At 45.2% G+C, this 23,371-nt stretch overlaps 1 protein-coding gene across 2 annotated transcripts in view; it reads right to left on the reverse strand.

Moving 5' to 3' along the window:
• Positions 1-19,303, reverse strand: part of SMC5 (structural maintenance of chromosomes 5) — a 290,983-nt gene extending 271,680 nt beyond the window's left edge. Inside the window, exons 1-5 of one of the 2 annotated variants that reach the window (XM_077249064.1) lie at positions 18,958-19,303; positions 14,018-14,159; positions 12,877-12,929; positions 11,223-11,385; positions 790-924 (exon numbers count right to left, since the gene is read on the reverse strand). In XM_077249064.1, coding sequence (XP_077105179.1) covers positions 790-924; positions 11,223-11,385; positions 12,877-12,929; positions 14,018-14,159; positions 18,958-19,052 — 588 coding nt within the window. In that variant the 5' untranslated portion in view covers positions 19,053-19,303. The remainder of the gene's footprint in view (positions 1-789; positions 925-11,222; positions 11,386-12,876; positions 12,930-14,017; positions 14,160-18,957) is intronic. The other variant, XM_077249065.1, reaches the window with a different exon arrangement.
• Between the last annotated feature and the right edge of the window lie 4,068 nt (positions 19,304-23,371).

The raw sequence follows: 23,371 nt of genomic DNA on the forward strand, positions 1-23,371 counted from the left end.
TGGGAGACTATCTCGGTGTCGATATCTCAATCTGCGCATGCGTTGCCTCCGGCGACCATTTTTCTGGAGGCCACCGCATTTCAGCAATGGATGTGCAGGGGCTCCGGGCATTCAGAAAATGTTGGCAGAGCCCCCGCACCACGGAACCTGTCGCACCAGCCTGGGATGGGAGTTAGATCATTGCCGAACCACCGAACACCTCCTGTGACCGCGCTCCACCAGCACTACCGATACACCTCACACCCCCCCCCAAGTAAGCTGAATTGGACTGTAAGACAGACCTCCATTTGACGCATTAATTTTTTTCTCTATTTTCCTTTTGAGAATTGGGGGTGCGTCTTATAGTACGAAAAATATGGTACATCTTGTCACACACAAAATAAGCCATACGTAGCTCTGTTGTTGGAAAACTGTTAAAAAAAGGCATAAAATTTGGCAACACCATAATCATACTAACCCACAGAATAAAATAAACAGTATTTGTGCAGAAAATGAGAAGCATAAAATACAGAATTTAAAAAAAAAAATGCAGGGTTTTTTTTGTGTCTCCTTAGAGAGTTAATAAGTTTGTTTTTAAGCTGTGTGCACCCAAACATGGTGCCACTGACAAATATAATGTCTTTCGCCAAAAAATAAGTCTTCATACGGCTAAAGAAAAAATAAATAAATAAATAAAGTGTTATGGCTCTGGAACATGACATGAAAAAAAATGTGTTGACATTCGGTTTGATTCTTAAGAAGTTAAAAGTTTCTAAAAATAAGTGAACCCCTTAAATATAAGTATTGTACCTCAAGTTCTTTCTCATTTTTCCTGAAGTTTTTCAGTTCACAGTGATAGTTGTACATCTCTGGAGGGCCAATTGACTTCTCGGTTGCTTCAAGCAGCTCTGTTTTAGATAATTTGGCAAATTCTCCAACTTTATCCTGTAAAATGTAGTACAGAGCGATAAGGACACAGAAGAAAAGACCTAAACTATTGCACCTGGCCCCAATTGTAAAGTCTCCCATACACATGCCTCTCGACCTTTACCTGATAGGCGTCTGTGTACAAAAGGATCCGGGCATTACTAATTTTGGACTGCTGCTCCTTTTGATCTCAAAGAGCTACACTGCTGCCAAACTTCAACATAGATAACACAGGAGGACTCAGTAGGTCGAGCGCTGCTATATATGGGAGTCAGGGGAGAAAGCTGATGGGTCGATAACTATTTAAAGGGTATAAATCCCACAAAAAAAAAAAAAGACAAAAGAACGGCACTTGTCTGAACAATCGAGGTGACCTCAGGCTGTCTGTGTCAATCAATGATTACGTGGAAATCAGCCGAACTTCATGATCACGGGTGCTCTTTCCAAAAAAGAGATACTACTTAAGCCATGTGTCAGAGGAAAAAACAGGAAAGCACTCACCGATCTTTAAAAATTTTAAACTTTTATTCAATCTTCATATAAAAAATTCCATGGCCGGGGAAGTGAGGTCATGAGCTCCAGTGAGCAGGATTAGACGACGGCCGGTTCGCACTGTGCTTGTACTTCCACGGGTCAGTATCTCGATATCCAGATACTGACCCGTGGAAGAGCAAACACAGCGCGAAACGGCCGTCGTCTAATCCTGCTCACTGGAGCTCCTGACCTCACTCCCCCGGCCATGGAATTTTTATATTAAGATTGAATAAAAGTTTGGAATTTTTAAAGATCGGTGAGTGCCTTCCTATTTAAAGTGTATTCAGAGCTTAAAGAGGACTTTTCACCAATTTGAGCAAGTTAAACTGGCCACTTAATGAATAATGGCTGCAGATATGAATAAAACGTAATTTTTATTTTTTAATTTCTACACTCAATTGCAGAGAGATAACAGCTTGTAAAGTTTAGTCTATAATCTAAGGGAAACAGTAGTCAGGATATTACAATCCTAATAAAGGTATGCGAGTAAAGCGCCTTTAATCCTCACTTTACCTATAGAATATAATTTTGACATCTTAGGCTTCTTTCACACTTGCGTCGTTTTAGATCCGTTGCAATCCGTCATTTTGGGAAAAAAACGGATCCTGCAAATGTGCCTGCAGGATGCGTTTTTTGCCCATTGACTTGTATTGCCAACGGATCGCGACGTATGGCATACGTCGCGTCCGTCGCGCACTGGATGCGTCGATATTTGGCGGATCGTCGGCACGAAAAAACGTTAACTTAACAAAAAAGTGTGAAACAACTGAAATTATGTCTTATATTCTAGGTTCTTCAAAGTAGCCACCTTTTGCTTTGATGACTGCTTTGCACACTCTTGGCATTCTCTTGATGAGCTTCAAGAGGTAGTCAACGAAAATGGTCTTCCAACAATCTTGAAGGAGTTCCCAGAGATGCTTAGCACTTGTTGGCTCTTTTGCCTTCACTCTGCGGTCCAGCTCATCCCAAACCATCTTGATTGGGTTCAGGTCTGGTGACTGTGGAGGCCATGTCATCTGGCGTAGCACCCCATCACTCTCCCTCTTGGTCAAATAGCCCTTACACAGCCTGGAGGTGTGTTTGAGGTCATTGTCCTGTTGAAAAATAAATTATGGTCCAACTAAACGCAAACCGGATGGAATAGCATGCTGCTTCAAGTTGCTGTGGTAGCCATGCTGGTTCAGTATGCCTTCAATTTTGAATAAATCCCCAACAGTGTCACCAGCAAAGCACCCCCACAGCATCACACCTCCTCCTCCAGGCTTCACGGTGGGAACCAGGCATGTAGAGTCCATCCGTTCACCTTTTCTGCGTCGCACAAAGACACGGTGGTTGGAACCAAAGATCTCAAATTTGGACTCATCAGACCAAAGCACGGATTTCCACTGGTCTAATGTCCATTCCTTGTGTTCTTTAGCCCAAAGAAGTCTCTTCTGCTTGTTGCCTGTCCTTAGCAGTGGTTTCCTAGTAGCTATTTTACCATGAAGGCCTGCTGCACAAAGTCTCCCCTTAACAGTTGTTGTAGAGATGTGTCTGCTGCTAGAACTGTGTGTGGCATTGACCTGGTCTCTAATCTGAGCTGCTGTTAACCTGCGATTTCTGAGGCTGTTGACTCGGATAAACTTATCCTCAGAAACAGAGGTGACTCTTGGCCTTCCTTTCCTGGGGCGGTCCTCATGTGAGCCAGTTTCTTTGTAGCGCTTGATGGTTTTTGCCACTGCACTTGGGGACACTTTCAAAGTTTTCCCAATTATTCGGACTGACTAACCTTTATTTCTTAAAGCAATGATGGCCACTAATTTTTCTTTACTTAGAAGTTGTATTATGGCAAGAAAAAAGCAGCTAACAGTCTATTCAGTAGGACTATCAGCTGTGTATCCACCAGACTTCTGCACAACACAACTGATGGTCCCAACCCCATTTATAAGGCAAGAAATACAACTTATTAAACCTGACAAGACACACCTGTGAAGTGAAAACCATTCCCGGTGACTACCTCTTGAAGCTCATCAAGAGAATGCCAAGAGTGTGCAAAGCAGTCATCAAAGCAAAAGGTGGCTACTTTGAAGAACCTAGAATATAAGACATAATTTCAGTTGTTTCACACTTTTTTGTTAAGTATATAATTCCACATGTGCTAATTCATTTCAGGCTTGATTGTATGCATCTGGTCCACCCTTAATTCTCTGACCAAGATGAGCAGAGACCACTCCTCTCTGCTTCACACCTGAATGCAGTTAGTTGTACATATATTGCATAGCTAAAGTCTGCATGACTTTAGTCTGCAGTGTGATTTCTAGAAGTGTGTTCTAAAAGTGTGAAGATAACAGGAGAATTAAAACCTGAATTGGAACTGAAGGTAACTGGATACAGTCACTGTAAACAATGTTTCTGTTTATTTTCACTCACCCCTATAATCCTTCACTTTATGCTACCTCCCCTAATCCCTACACCAAGTAAGGAACTGTTTATCTCTGCTTCAATTCTCCCCATCCATCTCACCTCCTCCTCAGAACTGTTCCTTAACATACAATCCTCTGTCTCCAAGCACAGACAGCCCCCTCATGCTTTCTCCTGCTCCCAACTGCTAAGGGTATGTCTCCACGTTCAGGATTGCATCAGTCTTTGGTCAGGATTTTATGCAAGTAAAATCCTGACCAAAACTGCACCTGAGGTCACTGGCAGGTCACCTGTGGTGTACCTGCGTGTTTTGCTCATAGTAGCAACATGCAGCGTTTTGAAAAAACGCACAACGCATGCGTTTTCGCCGCAAAAACGCATGCGTTTTTAAACGCATAGTGGAGTCTGGATTTCATAAAATCCCATCCACTATGCTGTAACATCTGGACGCTGCGTTTTTGACGCAGCAGAAAAACGCAGCGTCAAAAACGCAGCGTTTCCTGAACGTGGAAACATACCCTCACACTTTCTCTGCTCCTTCTCACTGCTGGTGATATCTCTCCAAATCCTGGTCCTCCTCACCACATTCCCACAGTCATTTCTACCTCCCATCCATGCTCTATCACAAATTTCCGTAACCGCTCTAACCTTATACCCATTCGCCCAGCCCCCACTTCCCCAGTCCCACTAACAGGAGCTCTGTGGAACGCTCGCTCTGTCTGCAACAAGCTTTCCTACATCCATGATCTCTTTGTTACTACCAAACTTTCCTTCCTCGCCATCACCGAAACCTGGCTAACCCCTTCCGACACAGCCTCCCCTGCTGCACTCTTAGGCTAGTTTCACACTAGCGTTAACTGCAATACGTCGCAAATGCGTCGTTTTGCCGAAAATACGCATCCAGCAAAAGTTCTTGCTGGATACGTTTTTTCGTCATAGACTAACATTAGCGACGCATTTGTGACGCATTGCCAAACGTCGCGTCCGTTTTGCGACGCTTGGGCGTGTGGTAGCGGACCGTCGGGAGAAAAAAACGTTTTTTGCTCCCGACGGTCCACTTTTTCCGACCGCGCATGCGCGGCCGGAACTCCGCCCCCACCTCCCCGCACTTCCCCGCACCTCACAATGGGGCAGCGGATGCGTGGGAAAAATGCATCCTCTGCCCCCGTTGTGCGGCGGAGACCACCCTAGCGTCGGGAACGTCGGCCCGACGCACAGCGACGGGTTGTTCCCGACGCTAGTGTGAAACTAGCCTTACGGTGGCTTCCACCTTTCTCACACCCCCCGCTGCAGCAGCAAACATGGCGGAGGAGTTGGTTTTCTCCTGTCAAACACCTGCTCCTTCACCCCAATCACACTTCCACCCTCTGTTACCCTCCCTTCCTTTGAGGTGCACTCTGTGCGCATCTACTCCCCCTCCAACCTCCAACTGGCTGTCATTTACTGCCCCCCAGGGCCAGCCACCACCTTCTTTGACCACTTCACCACCTGGCTACTTCATTTCCTTTCCGCGGACATCCCCACTATCATCATGGGTGACTTCAACATCCCCATTGACACTTCCCTCTCAGCTGCCACTAAACTTCTATCTCTCACTTCCTCCTTCGGCCTCACTCAATGGTCTTCTGCAGCCACTCACAAAGATGGTCACACACTGGACCTCATCTTCACCCGCCTCTGCTCCCTATCTAACCTCTCTAACTCACCTCTTCCTCTCTCTGACCACAACCTTCTCACATTCTCTTCCCTCTCCACTCCATGTCTACAATCCCCACCCCACAAACTTTCACACCCTCGCAGAAATCTTAAACATCTTGACCTACATTCATTCTCTGAATCCCTCCTCCCTCTCACAGACATAAGTTCTTTACACAATGCGGATGACGCTGCCGCTCTATATAACACCACAATAGCTGTAGCTTTGGAATCTGCTGCCCCACTTACACATACCAAAGCTCGCAAAATCAACAGACAGCCCTGGCACACCAGCTTGACCAAAGAACTGAGGCGAGCTTCCAGGGCTGCTGAGCGCAGATGGAAAAGATCCCACTCCAACAAGCACTTCATCGTATTCAAACAGTCCCTCACTACTTTCAAGACCACACTCGCCACAGCTAAACAAACCTACTTCTCATCTCTCATATCCTCCCTGTCTCACAACCCTAAACAGTTATTCAACACCTTCAATTCTCTCCTCCGTCCCCCAGCACCTCCTCCCTCCTCACTTATCTCAGCTGAAGACTTTGCCTCATTTTTCAAGCAGAAGATTGATATCAGAGACAGTTTTGGTCAACAACCCCCAGAGCCCTTCCTCCCGACTTCCCCGCCCTCCACCTTCAAATCCAACTTCTCCACCATTACAGAAGACCAACTCTCCACTCTACTCTCAAGTTCGCATCTCACCACCTGTGCACTTGACCCGCTCCCATCCCACTTCATCCCAAACCTCACCAAAGTCTTCATCCCAACCCTAACCCATCTCTTCAACCTATCACTAACAACTGGTGTTTTCCCCTCAATCACACCTATCCTCAAGAAGCCCTCTCTTGACCCATCCTCTGTATCTAGCTATCGCCCTATATCACTTCTCCCTTATGCCTCCAAACTACTGGAACACCACGTCTACCTTGAACTGTCCTCCCATCTCTCTTCTTGCTCCCTCTTTGCCTGCTTACAATCTGGCTTCCGGTCACACCACTCCACTGAAACTGCCCAAACTAAGGTCACCAATGACCTCTTAACCGCCAAGAGCAAGCAACACTACTCTGTCCTCCTCCTCCTCGACCTGTCGGCTGCCTTTGACACAGTGGACCATTCCCTATTATTACAGACCCTCTCATCCCTTGGCATCACAGACTTGGCCCTATCCTGGAACTCATCATACCTAACAGACCGGACATTCAGCGTCTCCCACTCACACACCACCTCCTCACCTCGCGCCCTATCTGTCGGAGTCCCACAAGGTTCAGTCCTTGGGCCCCTGCTCTTCTCCATTTACACCTTTGGCCTGGGACAGCTCATAGAATCTCATGGCTTCCAGTATCACCTCTATGCTGATGACACACAGATCTACATCTCTGGACCAGATATCACCTCCCTACTAACCAGAAACCCTCAATGTCTGTCCACTATTTCATCCTTCTTCTTTGCTAGATTTCTGAAACTTAACATGGACAAAACAGAATTCATCATCTTTCCCCCATCTCACGCGACCCCCCCAACGAACCTATCAATTACAGTGCATGGCTGCCCACTCTCCCCAGTCCCACAAGCTCGCTGCCTCGGGGTAATCCTTGACGCTGATCTCTCCTTCAAACCACATATCCAAGCCCTTTCCACTTCCTGCCGACTTCAACTCAAAAATATTTCACGAATCCGTACATTCCTCAACCAAGAATCTGCAGAAACCCTAGTCCATGCCCTCATCATCTCTCGCCTTGACTACTGTAACCTCCTGCTCTGTGGCCTCCCCTCTAACACTCTCGCACCCCTCCAATCTATTCTAAACTCTGCTGCCCGACTAATCCACCTGTCTCCCCGCTATTCCCCAGCCTCTCCCCTCTGTCAATCCCTTCACTGGCTCCCCATTGCCCAGAGACTCCACTACAAAACCCTAACCATGACATACAAAGCCATCCACAACCTGTCTCCTCCATACATCTGTGACCTCGTCTCCCGGTACTTACCTACACGCAACCTCCGATCCTCACAAGATCTCCTTCTCTACTCCCCTCTTATCTCCTCTTCCCACAATCGTATACAAGATTTCTCTCGCGATCACCCCTACTCTGGAACCCTCTACCACAACACATGAGACTCTCGCCTACCATCGAAACCTTCAAAAAGAGCCTGAAGACCCACCTCTTCCGACAAGCCTAAAACCTGCAGTAACCACCGATCGACCAAACCGCTGCATGAACAGCTCTATCCTCACCTACTGTATTCTCACCCATCCCTTGTAGATTGTGAGCCTTCGCGGGCAGGGTCCTCTCTCCTCCTGTACCAGTTATGACTTGTATTGTTTAAGATTATTGTACTTATTTTTATTATGTATACCCCTCCTCACATGTAAAGCGCCATGGAATAAATGGCGCTATAACAATAAATAATAATAATTCATAGTTTTGATGCCTTCAGTGAGAATGTACAATTTTCATAGTCATGAGAATACAGAAAAATCTTTAAATGAGAAGGTGTGTCCACACTTTTGGTCTGTACTGTATATATATATATATATATATATATATAAAAAAAATTTAAGAGTATTTCCTCTGAAAATGATGTGTAGATGGCTTAGAGAATTGCTCTATGTAAAAGCTCATGGTAAAAATCGCATTGCAATCGCACTGCATTCGGATGCAAATCGTATCCTAGGTGTGAAAAATCGGATTGTACTCTCATGACACTTGCATTACACTCGTGCGACTCTCGGCAGGGAGACGTGGACCGATTTTTCATACCTTTAGGGTATATGCACACGCTGCCGATTTTGCTGCGGATCCGCAGCGGATTGGCCGCTGCGGATTGGCAGCAGCTTTCCATGAGTTTACATTACAATGTAAACCTATGGAAAACAGAATCCGCAGTACCCATGCTGTGGAAAAAAAACATGCGGAAACGCTGCGTGTTTGTTCCGTAGCATGTCAATTCTTTGTGCGGATTCCGCTGTGGTTTACACCTGCTCCATAATAGGAATCCGCAGGTGTAAAACCGCAGGTGGAATCCGCACAAAATCCGCAAACAAATCGCAGTAAATCCGCGGTAATTCCCCAGGTAATCCGTAGTGCGGTTTACCTGCGGATTTACCAAAACAGGTGTGGAAAAATGCACAGAGATTCAATCTACGTGTGCACATACCCTTAGTGTGACTCCAGCCTTAGTTATATATCTCACACAGGTAACTCCCACTTTCATTTAACCCCTTCACCCCCGAGCCTGTTTTCACCTTTATGACCAGGCCAAATTTTACAATTCTGATCAGTGTCACTTTATCTGGTAACAACTCTGGAACGCTTCAACGGATCACACTGATTCTGAGACTCTTTTCGTGACATACTGTGCTTGATGATAGTGGCATTGCTATGATTTAGAAACTATCAGTGCTGCACTGACATACATGCTTGATACACCATTCCCCGAGCGTGGTGTAACAAGTTTGCTAGTTCTGGTGACCTGGATTTCGTTATGACGACATCGGGTCACCATGGCAACGATCAGCCCCTCGTGATGTCGCCGCTCATAGAGCAGAGGGGGCTACCTCCCTCTGCCTGTCTTCTAAATTGTGCGATCGATATCCATCACAGCATCTAGCAGGTTAAACCGCCAGGCGTCATATCATCTGAACACCCATCAACGATCACCCGCGCACAGCCTTCTGAATTCTATACTGCAAATGCTGAAAAGAGGTTAAAAGACGTTCTGGAGGACGATTCTCTTGCAGATCTGTGTCTGGCCCATATATTTCAACGAGCAAGATAAACCTGAATTTCTCTGGAATAAGACATTAGATCGCAAATATCATTAGGAGGGTTGGTGCTACAGACAAATTTCTTTTAAGTGTTAATAATAGCGGTATTTAAATTTACTGAAAGCTTAGCTGATAAAGTTTTTTTTTTACTATAGTATCACTAATCTTGATCAATCAACAGCCTTTTTTTACTCTTAAGGTACCTTCACACGAAACGACTTTGTAACGATATCGCTAGCGATCCGTGACGTTGCAGCGTCCTCACTAGCGATATCATTTAGTTTTACACGCAGCAGCGATCAGGATCCTGCTGTGATGTCGCTGGTCGCTGAATAAAGTCCAGAACTTTATTTGGTCGTCCGATCGCCGTGTATCGTTGTGTTTGAAAGCAAAAGCAATGATACCAGCGATGTTTTACACTGGTAACCAGGGTAAACATCGGGTTACCAAGCGCAGGGCCGCGCTTAGTAACCCGATGTTTACCCTGGTTACCAGCGTAAAAGTAAAAAAAACAAACAGTACATACTCACCTGCGTGTCCCCCAGCGTCTGCTTCCTGACACTTACTGAGCGCCGGCCCTAAAGTGAAAGTGAAAGCACAGCGGTGACGTCACCGCTGTGCTGTTAGGGCCGGAGCTCAGTCAGTGTCAGGAAGCAGACGCTGGGGGACGCGCAGGTGAGCATGTACTGTTTGTTTTTTTACTTTTACGCTGGTAACGAGGGTAAACATCGGGTTACTAAGCGCGGCCCTGCGCTTAGCAACCCGATGTTTACCCTGGTTACCCGGGGACCTCGGCATCGTTGGTCGCTGGAGAGCGGTCTGTGTGACAGCTCCCAAGCGATCAAACAGCGACGCTGCAGCGATCGGCATCATTGTCGCTATCGCTGCAGCGTCGCTTCGTGTGAAGGTACCTTTAGGCTGACGTCACACTAGCAGTATTTGGTCAGTATTTTACATCAGTATATGTAAGCCAAAACCAGGAGTGGGTGATAAATGTAGAAGTGGTGCATATGTTTCTGTTATACTTTTCCTCTATTTGTTCCACTCCTGGTTTTGGCTTACAAATACTGATGTAAAATACTGACCAAATACTGCTAGTGTGACGGCAGCCTTACATTGGTCACATATTGCAATTGCTTATAAAAGGATGGAATGAACAATTGGTTCAGGAAAACTTGTCCTAAGAAGGGCTTGAGAAAAATCATTTCCACAAGTTGCAATTACAACCCAGTTCTCCCTTTGTATAGTAATTATAGTATACGAGACAACACTACTTATCCTACAGCCTAAGTTTTAAGCCAGTGCTATGTGTCATGTCCTAATGCTGTACTTAGAACAGGCACAGCACACAGTATGATCACAGCCTGGAAGTACACTTCATCATATATTTGATGGGGATTTTGACCTTGTTTAATACTTTCATCTAAAAAAACAAAATATGGAAAGATATCCATAAAATTTAATATAATTGGAGCACAGTGTTGATCAGTCTTCAAATTCTTTCACGGTCAATGTTTTTCAATGCCTCACAGTGCTAATATGCAAAAGGAAATATACTTCCTCCATAATTGTTCTCATTCTAGCCCTCACCCACATCCAAATAGTCTCACCTTCCGGATCCTGTCCTCGACACACAGACAATTGATGGAAATAACTGCTGACCCAAAAATTGTCTGCAGTTGAGGTCCACCTCAACATGATTGGCTGAGAGATCACTGATATCTCTTTCCACAGTGCTGCAGACGGGACCAGGAAGCATAGATCAGCGAGATTCAGGCACGTGACAGAATGGGACCCGAGGAAAATTCGGGAAGACAAATATGATTTTATTATTTTACAGTAGTGTGGGGTGACCTAATATTCCTTAGAACACCCATTTATTTACATTCTAAATGAGACTTGGGTTTAGGTTTACCTGTGGAAGAAACTGGCAGAAATTTCCAACTTGGATGTTCAATGCTGCCACCTGCTCTTCAACCATCTTTAAGGGGGCATTTTTGCCATTGATGTACCATGTTGACTGGTTATTTGATACTTGAATTTCACGAGTAAGGATCAAGTTTCCAGAAGCCCTGTATCTAGGAAATAAAGAGATATTAAACTGTGAAAAAACAAAAGCTAGTAACAAATAATGAATACTGCAGAAAATGTAAAAATCTGAAATTACTTAGCAAAACTACAAGAATGGATAAATGACAGCTGGCTAAAACTGAACCCAGACCAAACTGAGGTTCGTTTGGTTAGAAGTAGTGATGAACGAACGTGCTCCGATAAGGCGTTATCAGAGCATGCTCATGTGCTAACAGAGTGTCTTCAGCGTGCTCAAAAAATATGTTCGAGTCCCCATGGCTGCATGTCACATGGCTGTTCGACAACACATGCAGGGATTGCCTGTGTTTGTTCAGTTAGGGTCGAAAGCTCAGTGGCTACTCCATATACAGACTGAATTCGCCATATTATGTAAATTTCAATACAAGTATTAAAGGTGTACATATTTCTTCACATACTGCTTCCACACTTTGTCCTAGTTTTTAGCAAATAAATGACAAGGAGCAATTTGTCATGTGTTGTTGTTCATCTAAATTTGAGGTTGTCTTTACCCAACTGCATGACAGTCTTTTTGTTATGCTCCGATATATAAAACCATAAATTTCAGAGAGGGTGTACTTAAATTTTTCTCTTGGCTGCATGTGGGTCGTTTATTTTTGTAACTGCCATGGATAGAGCCGCACACATTTGTAGTTACATTCAACCAATTTTTTTTAATGTTGAACTGAACGCATGATGGATCAGGCGCTGCTGGGCAGAATAACATTTTTGTTTTTTTTTTATTTTGCCTCTCCATTGTGGAGATATTAGCGATAAAAGTATTTGGCACCTAAATAGTTTTTTTTTTTAAAGGTATTTTGGGGGGGTATTACCAAAGAAATTACTTGGGGGCGTGTACTTCTGTCTTTTTGTGACGCTAACCAATCAGCATGCAGCAACACATTGGGAAAAGAAGAACATGCCACTCACAATAGATTAGAACAGGCTCAGTATGAGACATGTATTGTCTAATAATAGTAATAATAGTTGTAATAGTCTGCTCTCCTCACTGCAGATTGATAAGTTGTGTATAGCAGACCTGAGTGTGATTATTAGCTTTCAGCTCTCGTCTCTTGCAAGCAGTATAGGGAGTGAGGAGAAATGCTACAGAGTGGAGTCTCATTACAAACATTTCTAGTAGCTCACCTCTGAAAGTCAAATGAGCTTTAATGGCAAAACCAAATAGACATTAGCTTTGTAAAAAAAAGTGTAGTGCTCCCAAATCTGCTGTACTGTCAGCGGGGAGTAGTCAATCAGCATGACATCAGTATCTAGAGCAGGAGCGGTCTGTGACCACTGTGATCTGGCAGAGATTGTTGCCGGGCAGAACAGGTTCTTAGCCCCATGGAAAAAAGTAAGTCCCGGATAGCCCTTTTAACTACGGTACATGTTTGTATGTAGTGACGCCATCATATGAGCCTAGAAAGCAAGGGGGTTACACAAAACAATTAAAAAGTCATTTGCAAAAAAGTAATGCTTACAATTCAAGCTCAACCGAACCTTTTTGGCAACCACGTTTCACATAAAATCCAACCTGAAAAACAAAAAACACTCTTGAATATCATAACAAACAAATCTTCTATTTGCTGGCCTCACTCAATTAGATACTTAACACTAAGTTTTAGTTGTTCTGACTGCCATGGATATCAGAAGATAAATAGAAGTGAGACATAGGTGTAAAATCATTTCTTTACAAGGATATGCATATTAACAGGAATGTGCTACTTTTATTCTTCTTAGCCTGATGCATTAAGATCAATATTAAATGATCCAGTGCCACCTGCTGGTAGATTTATTTCAATATTTTTTAAAGGGAACCTGTCACATAAAAAAAAAAAAAAAAAAAAAAAAAAAACACTTAATCTGCAGGTTACCATCATCGTGAACCTGCCAAGTGCCTGCACTTAGACCCCGCTACCAGGAGGAAACTAACTTTCTTCTGCCAGTGTTTCAGGGGGCGGTGTTGGTACAGGTTCAGTCATGGCTCTGGGTATAGTAAGTGGGGGATGTAGTAACCACGCCCCCAGTACTGACTGACAGCTCACTCAGCATTAGGGGGTCAGTTGTCACAGCCGCCGCCCTCTATACACTGAGCTGTGGATGAACCACCGCCCCTTAGAAGGCGGCCTGGAATAAAGTTCATTTCCTCAAGGCAGTGGTGTCTAAGTGCAGGCGCCGGGCAGGTTCACAACGCCATTAACCTGCAGATTAACCTCATATCTACAGGTTAATAACGTTTTTTATATGGTGACAGGTTCAATACTTATTTCACCAGCTGTATGTCCTATTTCAGGAAAAGGTTAAGGGGCTTCTGCCAATTTAAAAAGTTATTCTCTATAGGTACTACCTAAATACAAGTCGAGCATCTACTCGTCTTTCCCCACAGCCATAATTATAGATAAATGGCTCAGGGGTCTGTAGCCTCAACATCGTCTCCATTCAGAAAGGGCTCTTCAAATCCCCATTCTAGAGTTTACTGGGGGTACAAGCTGTCGGACGGACTGCCAGAGATCAATAAGTTATACCTCATTCTATTGATAGGTGGAAAACTTTGTAACTTGACAGATCACCTTCTGAATGATAGGCCATTATGGTAAGTAAAAACAGAAAAGTGTAAAATACCTTATCAGCTCTGCCAATAAAAGAAGTCTTCCCGGCCAGCCCTAAGCAAATTGCACAAACAATGCTTGACTTCCCAGTTCCATTGGCTCCAACAATCATGTTTAAGTGAGGACCAGGAAAAACTTCACAATTATCGTAAGTCCTAAAATGAAAACGTACAGGTCTTAGATAGCAACTGGCAGAACCACTGAGCTCAGTTAGGCCTGTTTCACACGTCAGTGGCTCCGGTACGTGTGGTGACAGTTTCCTCATGTACCCGGAGACACTGACACACGTAGACATATTAAAATCAATGTGTCTCTGCACATGTCAGTGATTTTTCGCGGACTGTGTGTCCGTGTGCAAAACACGGAGACATGTCCGTGTTTCTCCGGCAGCACGGTCCGCAAAGCGTCCCGCACACGGAGAACAGTGTGCACTCTCCTCCGTGTGCACGTACCGCCCATTACAGTGATGAATATGAGGCTCCACCTCCCATGGGGTGGAGCCGCATATTCATCACTAATGAGCGGTACCAAGTGACCGCTCACACAGGACAAGCTGCCAGCGCTGAGAGGAAGCATCGCAGGAGCTGGGTGAGTATTTTAATGCAAGCGGGCGGGCGCACAGGGGGTGGGAGGCGGGAGGTGACCACAAACTTTATTTTAAACAAAAAAAATTTAAAAAAACCTTGATTTTTCATTCCTTCTCTCCAGCGAACGCTGCTGGGGAGAAGGAATGAATGTCGGCTTCAGCACCAAAAGCAGGGGACAGAACTTAACTCTAGCGCTGTCTCCTGCACAGTCCATGTGGTCCTCAGTTGGCACACGGCTGCTGCACGTGTGCCACACTGATGTGCCACGTGAGCACACGGACACGGATAACTCCGGTACCGGAATTATCTGGACGTGTGAGACTGGCCTCATTGGCAGCAGTGATATTGACATGACATCAGAGCGCAGATAATAACAGACTCGGGAAGCAGTGAAGAAGACTTGGCGTCAGACCTGGGGAGGGTGAGTAAAGTTCAGTGGGTGCTAAAGCAAAGACACAGGGATTTCCTGAAACTAGAAAACCACTTTAACCCTGCTGTGGAACCATGAAAAAAAAAAAAAATCACTGCTTTGGTACCATGGGGTCTATATGACCCCAGACTCAAAATCGTCATATTTCATTAAAATGAACATGCTGGCTGTTCAGAATAATCAAATTTTATTCTGCCATCATTTCAGAACACCGTTATGAAATCAAATGTAACTTTGAAGTGATTTGTCATCATCAAACACAAACTGAAATTTATACCAAAATGCTTTACTAATAACTAAAAGTATTCAAACTGAAAAAAAAAAAATGCACAAAAACTGCAACTGCGTGGATGTTAGTAAAAACATAATGACAACGAATGATCTGGCAATAGATTTAGCCCTTGTATTCACTGCACGTCATAGTGCCATGTTCTTCACAAATGAACTTCTTGCAGTCGTTGCACACAAATCTCATCTTTTTGTCCTTCGATCGAGGACAAACATAACGCTGTTTGCGCTGTCCTGTAACACTGCTGGTGTCACTTGGAACAAACCATTGTTTATTTACAATTATATTACAAAACTTGTGAATAAACAGAATATAGTTAAAAAAAAAATGGCAGACAATAAAGGTACTATGGGGTCAGGAGTGTCCCAAACACAGAAAACTGAAAATAACTTTGAAACAAAATTGAAAAACAAAATCAATATATCATCAACATAAGCAGAAATATGTTACTTGAAAATACATAGAAGGTCAATGTCTGAGATTTACCAGTTTTAGAATTATTTCAATTTATTCAGAGCTGGGGTTTATATGACCGCATGGTTCCACAGGAGGGTTAAACTCGTGTTCAAACACACATATAGGGTCAGATTTATCAAAACTGTCTAATGGACAAGATGTCTTTGTTGCTCATAATCAGTAAGAGCTTAGCTTACATTTTACCAGAGTAGTTTAAGAAATGAAAGCTGTGCTGTGATTGGCTACTATGGGCAACAAAGCCAAGTCTTTTTTCAGATAATTTTGATCTATAAGGGGTAATGTTTCGCCTTGTGGAGAGTGACATGAAATACCTGACCTGTCACTGTTTCCAATTAGAATTGTAGATCCCAGTCTTAAGCCTCTTATCTAGCCAAATCAAATCTCATACTTTGCACTGAAGAGGGACAATACTCTGAAACACAGTGTCTGCAAATTGAGATTCTGGTTTGGCTTTTATCCCAAGTCATATTGCAAGGCTCATTAAAAAGTGGCTATTGACTTTTCAGATTGCTCCTTCCAATAGGTGGTGGGTCAGGTTCTCTTCGGCTAGGTTCACATTGGGTTAATGGGTTAACGCTAACGGACTGCGTTGCACGGCGAAATTGTCGCAATTAACGCCGTGCAACGGGTCCGTTAGCGCACCCATTGACAGCAATGTGATTTGTCTCTGTAGCGCATCGCTAGCGCATGCCATTTTCGGCACGCGCTAGCGATGTGCCGTTCTTTTGTGACGGACCTCGGACGCTGCTTGCAGCTTCCGAAGTGCGTCCAAGGTCCGGTCCTCGCTAGCGCAGATCGGGGATCTGCGCTAGTGGGAACGATGAACACGAACCCTAAAGAAACATTGCGTTAGCGCAATCCACTAGCGCTATGCGCTTAACGGATTGCCCTAACGCAATGTGAACCTAGCCTTCCTCTCTGAAGAAGCAATTGGCATAGACCTTTTTGACAAATGAAGCTCATGGGGGGAAATTTACTAACATGCACCAGAATTGTCCGCAGTTGTGGCAGAATTCTGATGTACATGCCATGTGACACCTAGGGCAAAGTTCATTATTGCATATGTGCTTATGTCGAGTTTTTGGCGTTTTGCTCCTTTTTTTGTTTGCAGCAAATTCAACTTTTAATTTCAAGTATTTTATATGTGTTCATCTGTTCCGTTATTTAGTCCTCCAGTGTGGGCAGAGTTTAAGGATTCCAGATGTTTTAGGTCAATTCATCATTTGCGACTTCTCAAAAAAAAAATCACTAAATTTGAGTCAAACTGACTTCAGTCCCTCCACCCCGGAGTAATTTTATGTATGGCAGATATTTAGGCCCAATTTGTCACTTTACTAAACGTGCAACTTTTTGAGCTAAAATGTATCAAAACTGGTTAAAGGTGGGAAAAAAGTATTTTTACTGTACGCAAAATCTCTGAATTTTGTGCACCATTTTGAAGACTTTGACAAAAAAAAGGCAATAAAAAATGGGACTTAAAAAAAAAAAAAGCATGATCAGGCCACTCAGGTTTTAGACACTTTTTATAAGGTGTATATAAAAGGCTAAAGATTCGCCTTTCCTGATTTCTCAGGAAGGATTGAGTCTGGCAATAAAATTGATGGCTCCATTTGAGCATACTCCTAGATTGTAAGCTTGCGAGCAGGGCCCTCACTCCTCTTGGTATCTGTTGAAGTTGCTTTCACATTGCGTCCCGGCACCCGTTCAATGGCCCCGTCGGGGCTTAAGTCCAAACTGCCCACAAAATGGGATTAGAAGGTATGTGCCAAAGGGGTCATAGACCATGATGGTGCTGAGAGTGAACGTGCGCTCTGATGTACATCATTTTCCGATGTGTACGCCTACTGAAGACGGACAGTCAGATGTAGTAGACTACGTCTGGGTGTCCACGTCTCAACAACAGTGTGCACGTTCGCTCTGTCGACACCATTATAGTCCACAGCCCTGTCAGGGCATACATCCGAATCCCATTTTGCAGGGGGTTCAGACGCAAGTCCCGCTGTGGCCACTGAACGCAATGTGACAGCACCCTTAGGCTACGTTCACATTTGCATTGCGTCGGGCGCAGGTTCGGCGACGCATGCGTCCCTATATTTAACATGGGGGCGCATGGACATGCGTTGTCTTGCGTTTTGTGACGCATGCGTCATTTTTGGCGAAAGCGTCAGGGCGCAGAGGACGCTGCATGATGCAGTTATTTTGCGCCAAAAATCATGCCAAAAATGGACGCATGCGTCACAAAACAATGCGTTATGCATGCGTTGTGTCGCTGACGCAACGCCCAACAACGCAGATGTGAACGTAGCCTTACTCCGTTATGTCTTAATTATTTGTACAAGTCTCCTCTGAAATGCAAAGAGCTACAGAATATGTTGGCGCTATAACAACAAAAATTTTTACACAAGATTTTAAAAGAATAATAAAAATTGATCTAGTGTCATCAGAAGTTTCAATAGGGTTCTGCGAGCGGAGATGGCCACAGATCACTGAAATAAGGGGCAGAAGTTCTACAGTGCCCCTACAGCGCTGAGCGACCGGATCAGGGCGGTATCATAGAAAGCCTATGGGGCAAATTAATCGTTCAATACCTATATTGATCTTATAAGCCATTGGTCTAAGGTGCCTGAATTAAAGGGGATGTCCACTACTTTAAAACACCTTCTTAAATGCTTTAGCTGCCCAAGTAAAATAAAAAAAGGAAACCTTATACTCCGCTCCTGCGCTGTTCCAGATCTGTCCATCTCCCTGCTGCTTTGCTCACACTTGCCTTGGAGTGATGAGCGCTGCAGCCCATTAGTGGCCACTGATTAGCTGCAGCGTTACTATGAGCATCAGGAGAATGGCTGCCAGCACTGCTAGAATGGCGCTGGTGCAGGAGGAGAGTACAAGGTTTGTTTCTTCACACAGGGGACTGTAGCATAGGACAACACTTCTCTAATTGGCATGTACTATGGTGCCCCTGTTAATACCACCCACTCCAGAAAAGTGCCGACACAAAGGGGCAGAAAGTAGCCATTTGCCTCAAACGGTGGCTGAGGTCAGCTACATGGTAACAGCATCCTGTGTCAGACCGAAAAGGCGCAGCATATTGTGCCCAATGCAGTGACCGCATCCTACAAGCCTGAAGCATGGCGGCGCTGGCAGCACGGGTGTGAGAGGAGCACACATACAGGAAATTCTCCATCTTGATCCGGAGGATAGCGCCCTCGATCAGCTGCTTCTGCTGACTGCCATCAGCTTTCCTCTTCCCCAGCTGGGTCGCCATGGTCGCACAACTCCAGAGCCCGCGGGACCTCCGCAGTCTCTAACAATTCCTCATACGTCACCCTGCGTCACTCCGGCCGCGCGGCCATGTTTAGTGATGGCAACGTGCACACTGCTTTGTCAACTTGTTTTCCAAAAGAAGCTTATTGAATGGCGTTTTTCAGAAGACTCTGGGTGTGTCTGTACATGGACTAAACAAAACGTGTAGAGGGGAGGTTGTACTATAGACTAGCGACTGGGAACCGGGACACGTGACTGCCTCTGAGAAATGGCGGGAAAACGGAGGCGGCCACTGCGTGACTCATAAGCAGGGTTTGGTTGCTAGGCGGGGTTAACTTTCCACAAGAAATTACATAAAAAAGATAATTTTACATATTGCATGTGGAAATGGCAATAACAAGGCAAACTTCTGAGGTAATTTTAGAGTTTAGTGGAAAAATGCACACTACTAAGTCTTGTATAGTAAAAACATCAAGGCGAAAGGCTGTATGTGTCCACGTTCAGGAATACATCCAGCATAGCTGCGGATTGAACAGTCCAACCCGCAGTGTCCAGATGTTGCAGCATAATGAATGGGATTTTATGAAATCCCGTCTCCACTATGCGTGCGAACACGCATCCAGCGGCCCTGCGTTAACGGACATGCAGCGCGTCTTTATAGAACGCAGCATGTCTGTTTACCTTGCGACGACGCTCCGTCGCCGCAAGGTAAATCACAGGACCCTATGTAGGAGGTGCGGAGATTCCGGATGTGTGCAATGAACACATCCAGAATCACCGCGCTTACAGAAGGGGGCGGAGCGGGGTTTCCGCTCCGTCCAAAGCGCAGTCATTACGGAACGTGGACACGCACCCTAAGGCTTCTTTCACGTTTCTGTTGGTACGGGACCGTCACGAAGCGTCGGCGCGTCGTACCGACGGAAGTGTGTGCTTTCACATTTCTGTTAGACTGCAGGGTGAGGAAAGATCATGGGAGCGATATTTCCTGCTGGGCATGCGCAGTCTGTAACTGGATGCGACGTACAGAAAAACGTTCCCTTGAACGTTTTTCTGTGACGACGGTCCGCCAAAACCCAACGCAACCAGTGCGCGACAGACGCAACGTGTGGCCATACATCGCGATCCATCTGCAATACAAGTCTGTGGGAAAAAACGTATCCTGCTGGCAAATTTGCAGGATGCGTTTTTTTTTCCAAAACGACGCATTGTGATGGATTCCAAAAAAACGGAAATGTGAAAGTAGCCTAAGTCGTCATTCAGATGTCCGTGAATCACAAACATGTTCTGTCCTTGTATGCCAGGGAACACCTACCCTTTATAGTTTTTGGCGTTTTTCACATGTTCTTTTCGGAGAACAAGTGGACATCAAAAAGTGAAGGAAACATATCTGACACATAAATCAAAATCCCCCATACAAGTCTGTGGAACTGATGCAGTTGTACACGCGAATCCTAATGAAGGCGCATGGTGGGGTAGGATGCATTATACCTCTGTGCAACTTGCCTGAAGTGCAACTCCAGTCAGGGACTGGAGTATCATGTCTGGCGAGGGCTATGATGGATTCGGTGGGCAGGCACTGCCACACTCCAGGCTTGCAAGTGCCAAAAGTCTTGTTTTGAACCAGAAGTGGCAGAAAAATACTTTGATGAATTGGCCCCCTTAAATCTGTGAAAGATCACTGGCAGCTCAAGGATGGGTCTGTGTTCTGTTTGGGATTAACATTGCAATGGGCAGGAGAAACTTTAATGCAGGCCTGCACAACATACAGCCCGCCAAAGAATGTTGTGTGCCCCGCGGGGCTGCCTGGGAGAACCCTGCTCCATAATTCCTAATTTCAGATATATTCACGTCTTTGAGAGGTCAGCACGCTGCTGACATCATCATACTGCTGTCATCGAGCCGCACAGGTGGAGAGGATGGAGCCGAAGATGAAGTGTGTTTGGTTTTTGGTTGGTGTTACTTTTCAGTGAACATTATGTGGCAATTTGGTACACTATTGGGGCCATTATGGGGCAATGTAGAATATTATGGGGGCTATTATGGGGCTGTGGGGGCCATTATGAGGCAATGGGGAACATTATGGGGTAATGATGAACATTATGAGGATGATATAAGGGCCATTATGTGGCAATGGGAAACATGGGTCTATTTGGGACATTAGGAGAGATTGTAAAAGGGGGCTTAGTATAGTGTACAGTGGGGGGGAATTTATGTGGAAACGTGGGGGATATATTATTGGAAAGTGCAAATTGGGGGGACATTATGGAGAGGGGCAGTGTGGAGGGGATATGATGGAGAGTGGCTGTGTGGGGACAATATGGAGAAGGACAGTGTGGGGGGACATTATGAAGAGGGGCAGTGTGGGGGGGACATTATGAAGAGGGACAGTGTGGGGGGGACATTATGAAGAGGGATAGTGTGGGGGGAACATTATGAAGAGCGGTAGTGTGGGCAGGGCTGCCACTAGGAATTTCGGGGCCCCATACTGGCAAAATTTTCGGGGCCTCCTTGAGACTCCTCCCAGGCTCCAGCCCCGCCTCCACCCCTTGAACTGTCCACAGTCAAAAGATTTTTAAAGCCACCACCACGACAAGGTGGGGCCCTACACTAACCTAGTAAACATTTGTTAAAGTATCCAATACAATTTAGGTATATATTTTTTTATTTTTCAATTTTTTAAATTACCAATACCACATACAGGGGACAAATACCACCGCACCATTGTAATAGAGTGCAGGGTAGAGTATGTCAACAGACAGACCAACTATTGAGGGGGTTTATTAACAGGGGCAATATTCTCCTTGCAGGGAAAAAACAGTAGAATATAAACTCATAAAATAACTGCAAAAATATGGGAAGCAGTATAAGTTCCCAGACAGTCAAGCAGTATAACAGTAATAAATGGAATTTCTGGGGAAAACACTTATCAGTCTGATGAGGACTTGCTTGTAGGGTCGTCTTCTCCAACGTAGTCACCAAGAAACAGCGGCACTTGTCGTCCCTCAGTTTTCCGTGGGCTGTGTAGTCTCTAGGAACCCGCAACCTGGGGTTTAAGGGATTACTGTGGTAAGCAGAGGGGATGCTAGGCAAACGGGGACCCCTGTGCTCTGAGTCTTTTGCTTCAACAGTGCAGCCTATCCTGGGAGAACAATGCTCAGTCTATTTCGGGGTCTCCCAACAGGAATCAGGACCTCTGCACTAATACCGTGGGTACTAGGGGCCACTGTCTCTGCACGGGTCACTGTCTCTGCACGGGTGTCAGGGCGCACCTCTTCAGTCACAGCAGAGTCCCCTTTCACATACTCACAAGATGCAGTCTTTCTGGACAATCTCCCTGTATCAGTCCTCCGACCGGGAGCTCTCTCTCTTCCCCGGAGCGCAGCTGCAGAAATTGAATGAGAGTGCGGTTAAATCTTTCACAAGCCCCGTTCCCCTGTGAATGGTAAGGGGTGGTCCGTGACTTATCGATCTTGTACAGCTGGTGCAACTCCTCCATCACTCTTCCGAGGAAGCAGGCCCCCTGATCAGAATGGATGCGCTTAGGACACCCGTACACCTGTATGAAGTGCTTGCAGATTGCGTGAGCAGCAGACTCTGCAGTCTGGTCCCGTGTGGGCGTCACTATGGCAAATTTAGTAAAGTGGTGAATAGTGTTGAGCATTCCGATACCGCAAGTATCGGGTATCGGCCGATATTTGCGGTATCGGAATTCCGATACCGAGTTCTGATATTTTCCGTATATCGGATACCGGAATCGGAAGTTTCCAGAATTCAAACTGCCCGAATTCAGCCAATGAGGACTGATTAGAAGTGTGGGCACATCCTGTTCTGCATGGTGGGCATGTAACTACTGGCATGGCTGTGATTGGCTGCTGAAATGATGTCATGCTGCAGTTTAAAAGTCGCTGCCGCCATTTTAGGCTCACTCTGCTGTGAATTCAGTTAGGGACAGGATGCTGTGTTCTGACTGAGGGCCAGTTTAGAGATAGCGATTTGCTTCATTGTGCTTTACCCAGGCTAATTTAGCAACCGCTGTGTGAGAACCTTGCTTTTGCCTTGCAGCGCTGTTCACAGCTGTCTGCAAGGTCTCTGTGTGAGTGCACATCGCTCTGTAGTCTGTGTGCAGCCACAGCCGGTTGTATTCAGCTCAGGGTGCGTCACTGTCTCATACCGTTCTATCCATTGTCCTTTTTTGCTATTAGTGCAGCCTGCTGCACTTTTTTTCAAATATTTCCTATTAGTGGCTTTCCACCCGTATCCAGCCACATTGTGGAAAAACACTACATAGGATAACATAGAGGAGGTTTTTTGGGCGTTGCA

This window comes from Ranitomeya variabilis, chromosome 1, assembly GCF_051348905.1.
Source record: "Ranitomeya variabilis isolate aRanVar5 chromosome 1, aRanVar5.hap1, whole genome shotgun sequence".
Taxonomy (NCBI): Eukaryota; Metazoa; Chordata; class Amphibia; order Anura; family Dendrobatidae; genus Ranitomeya; species Ranitomeya variabilis.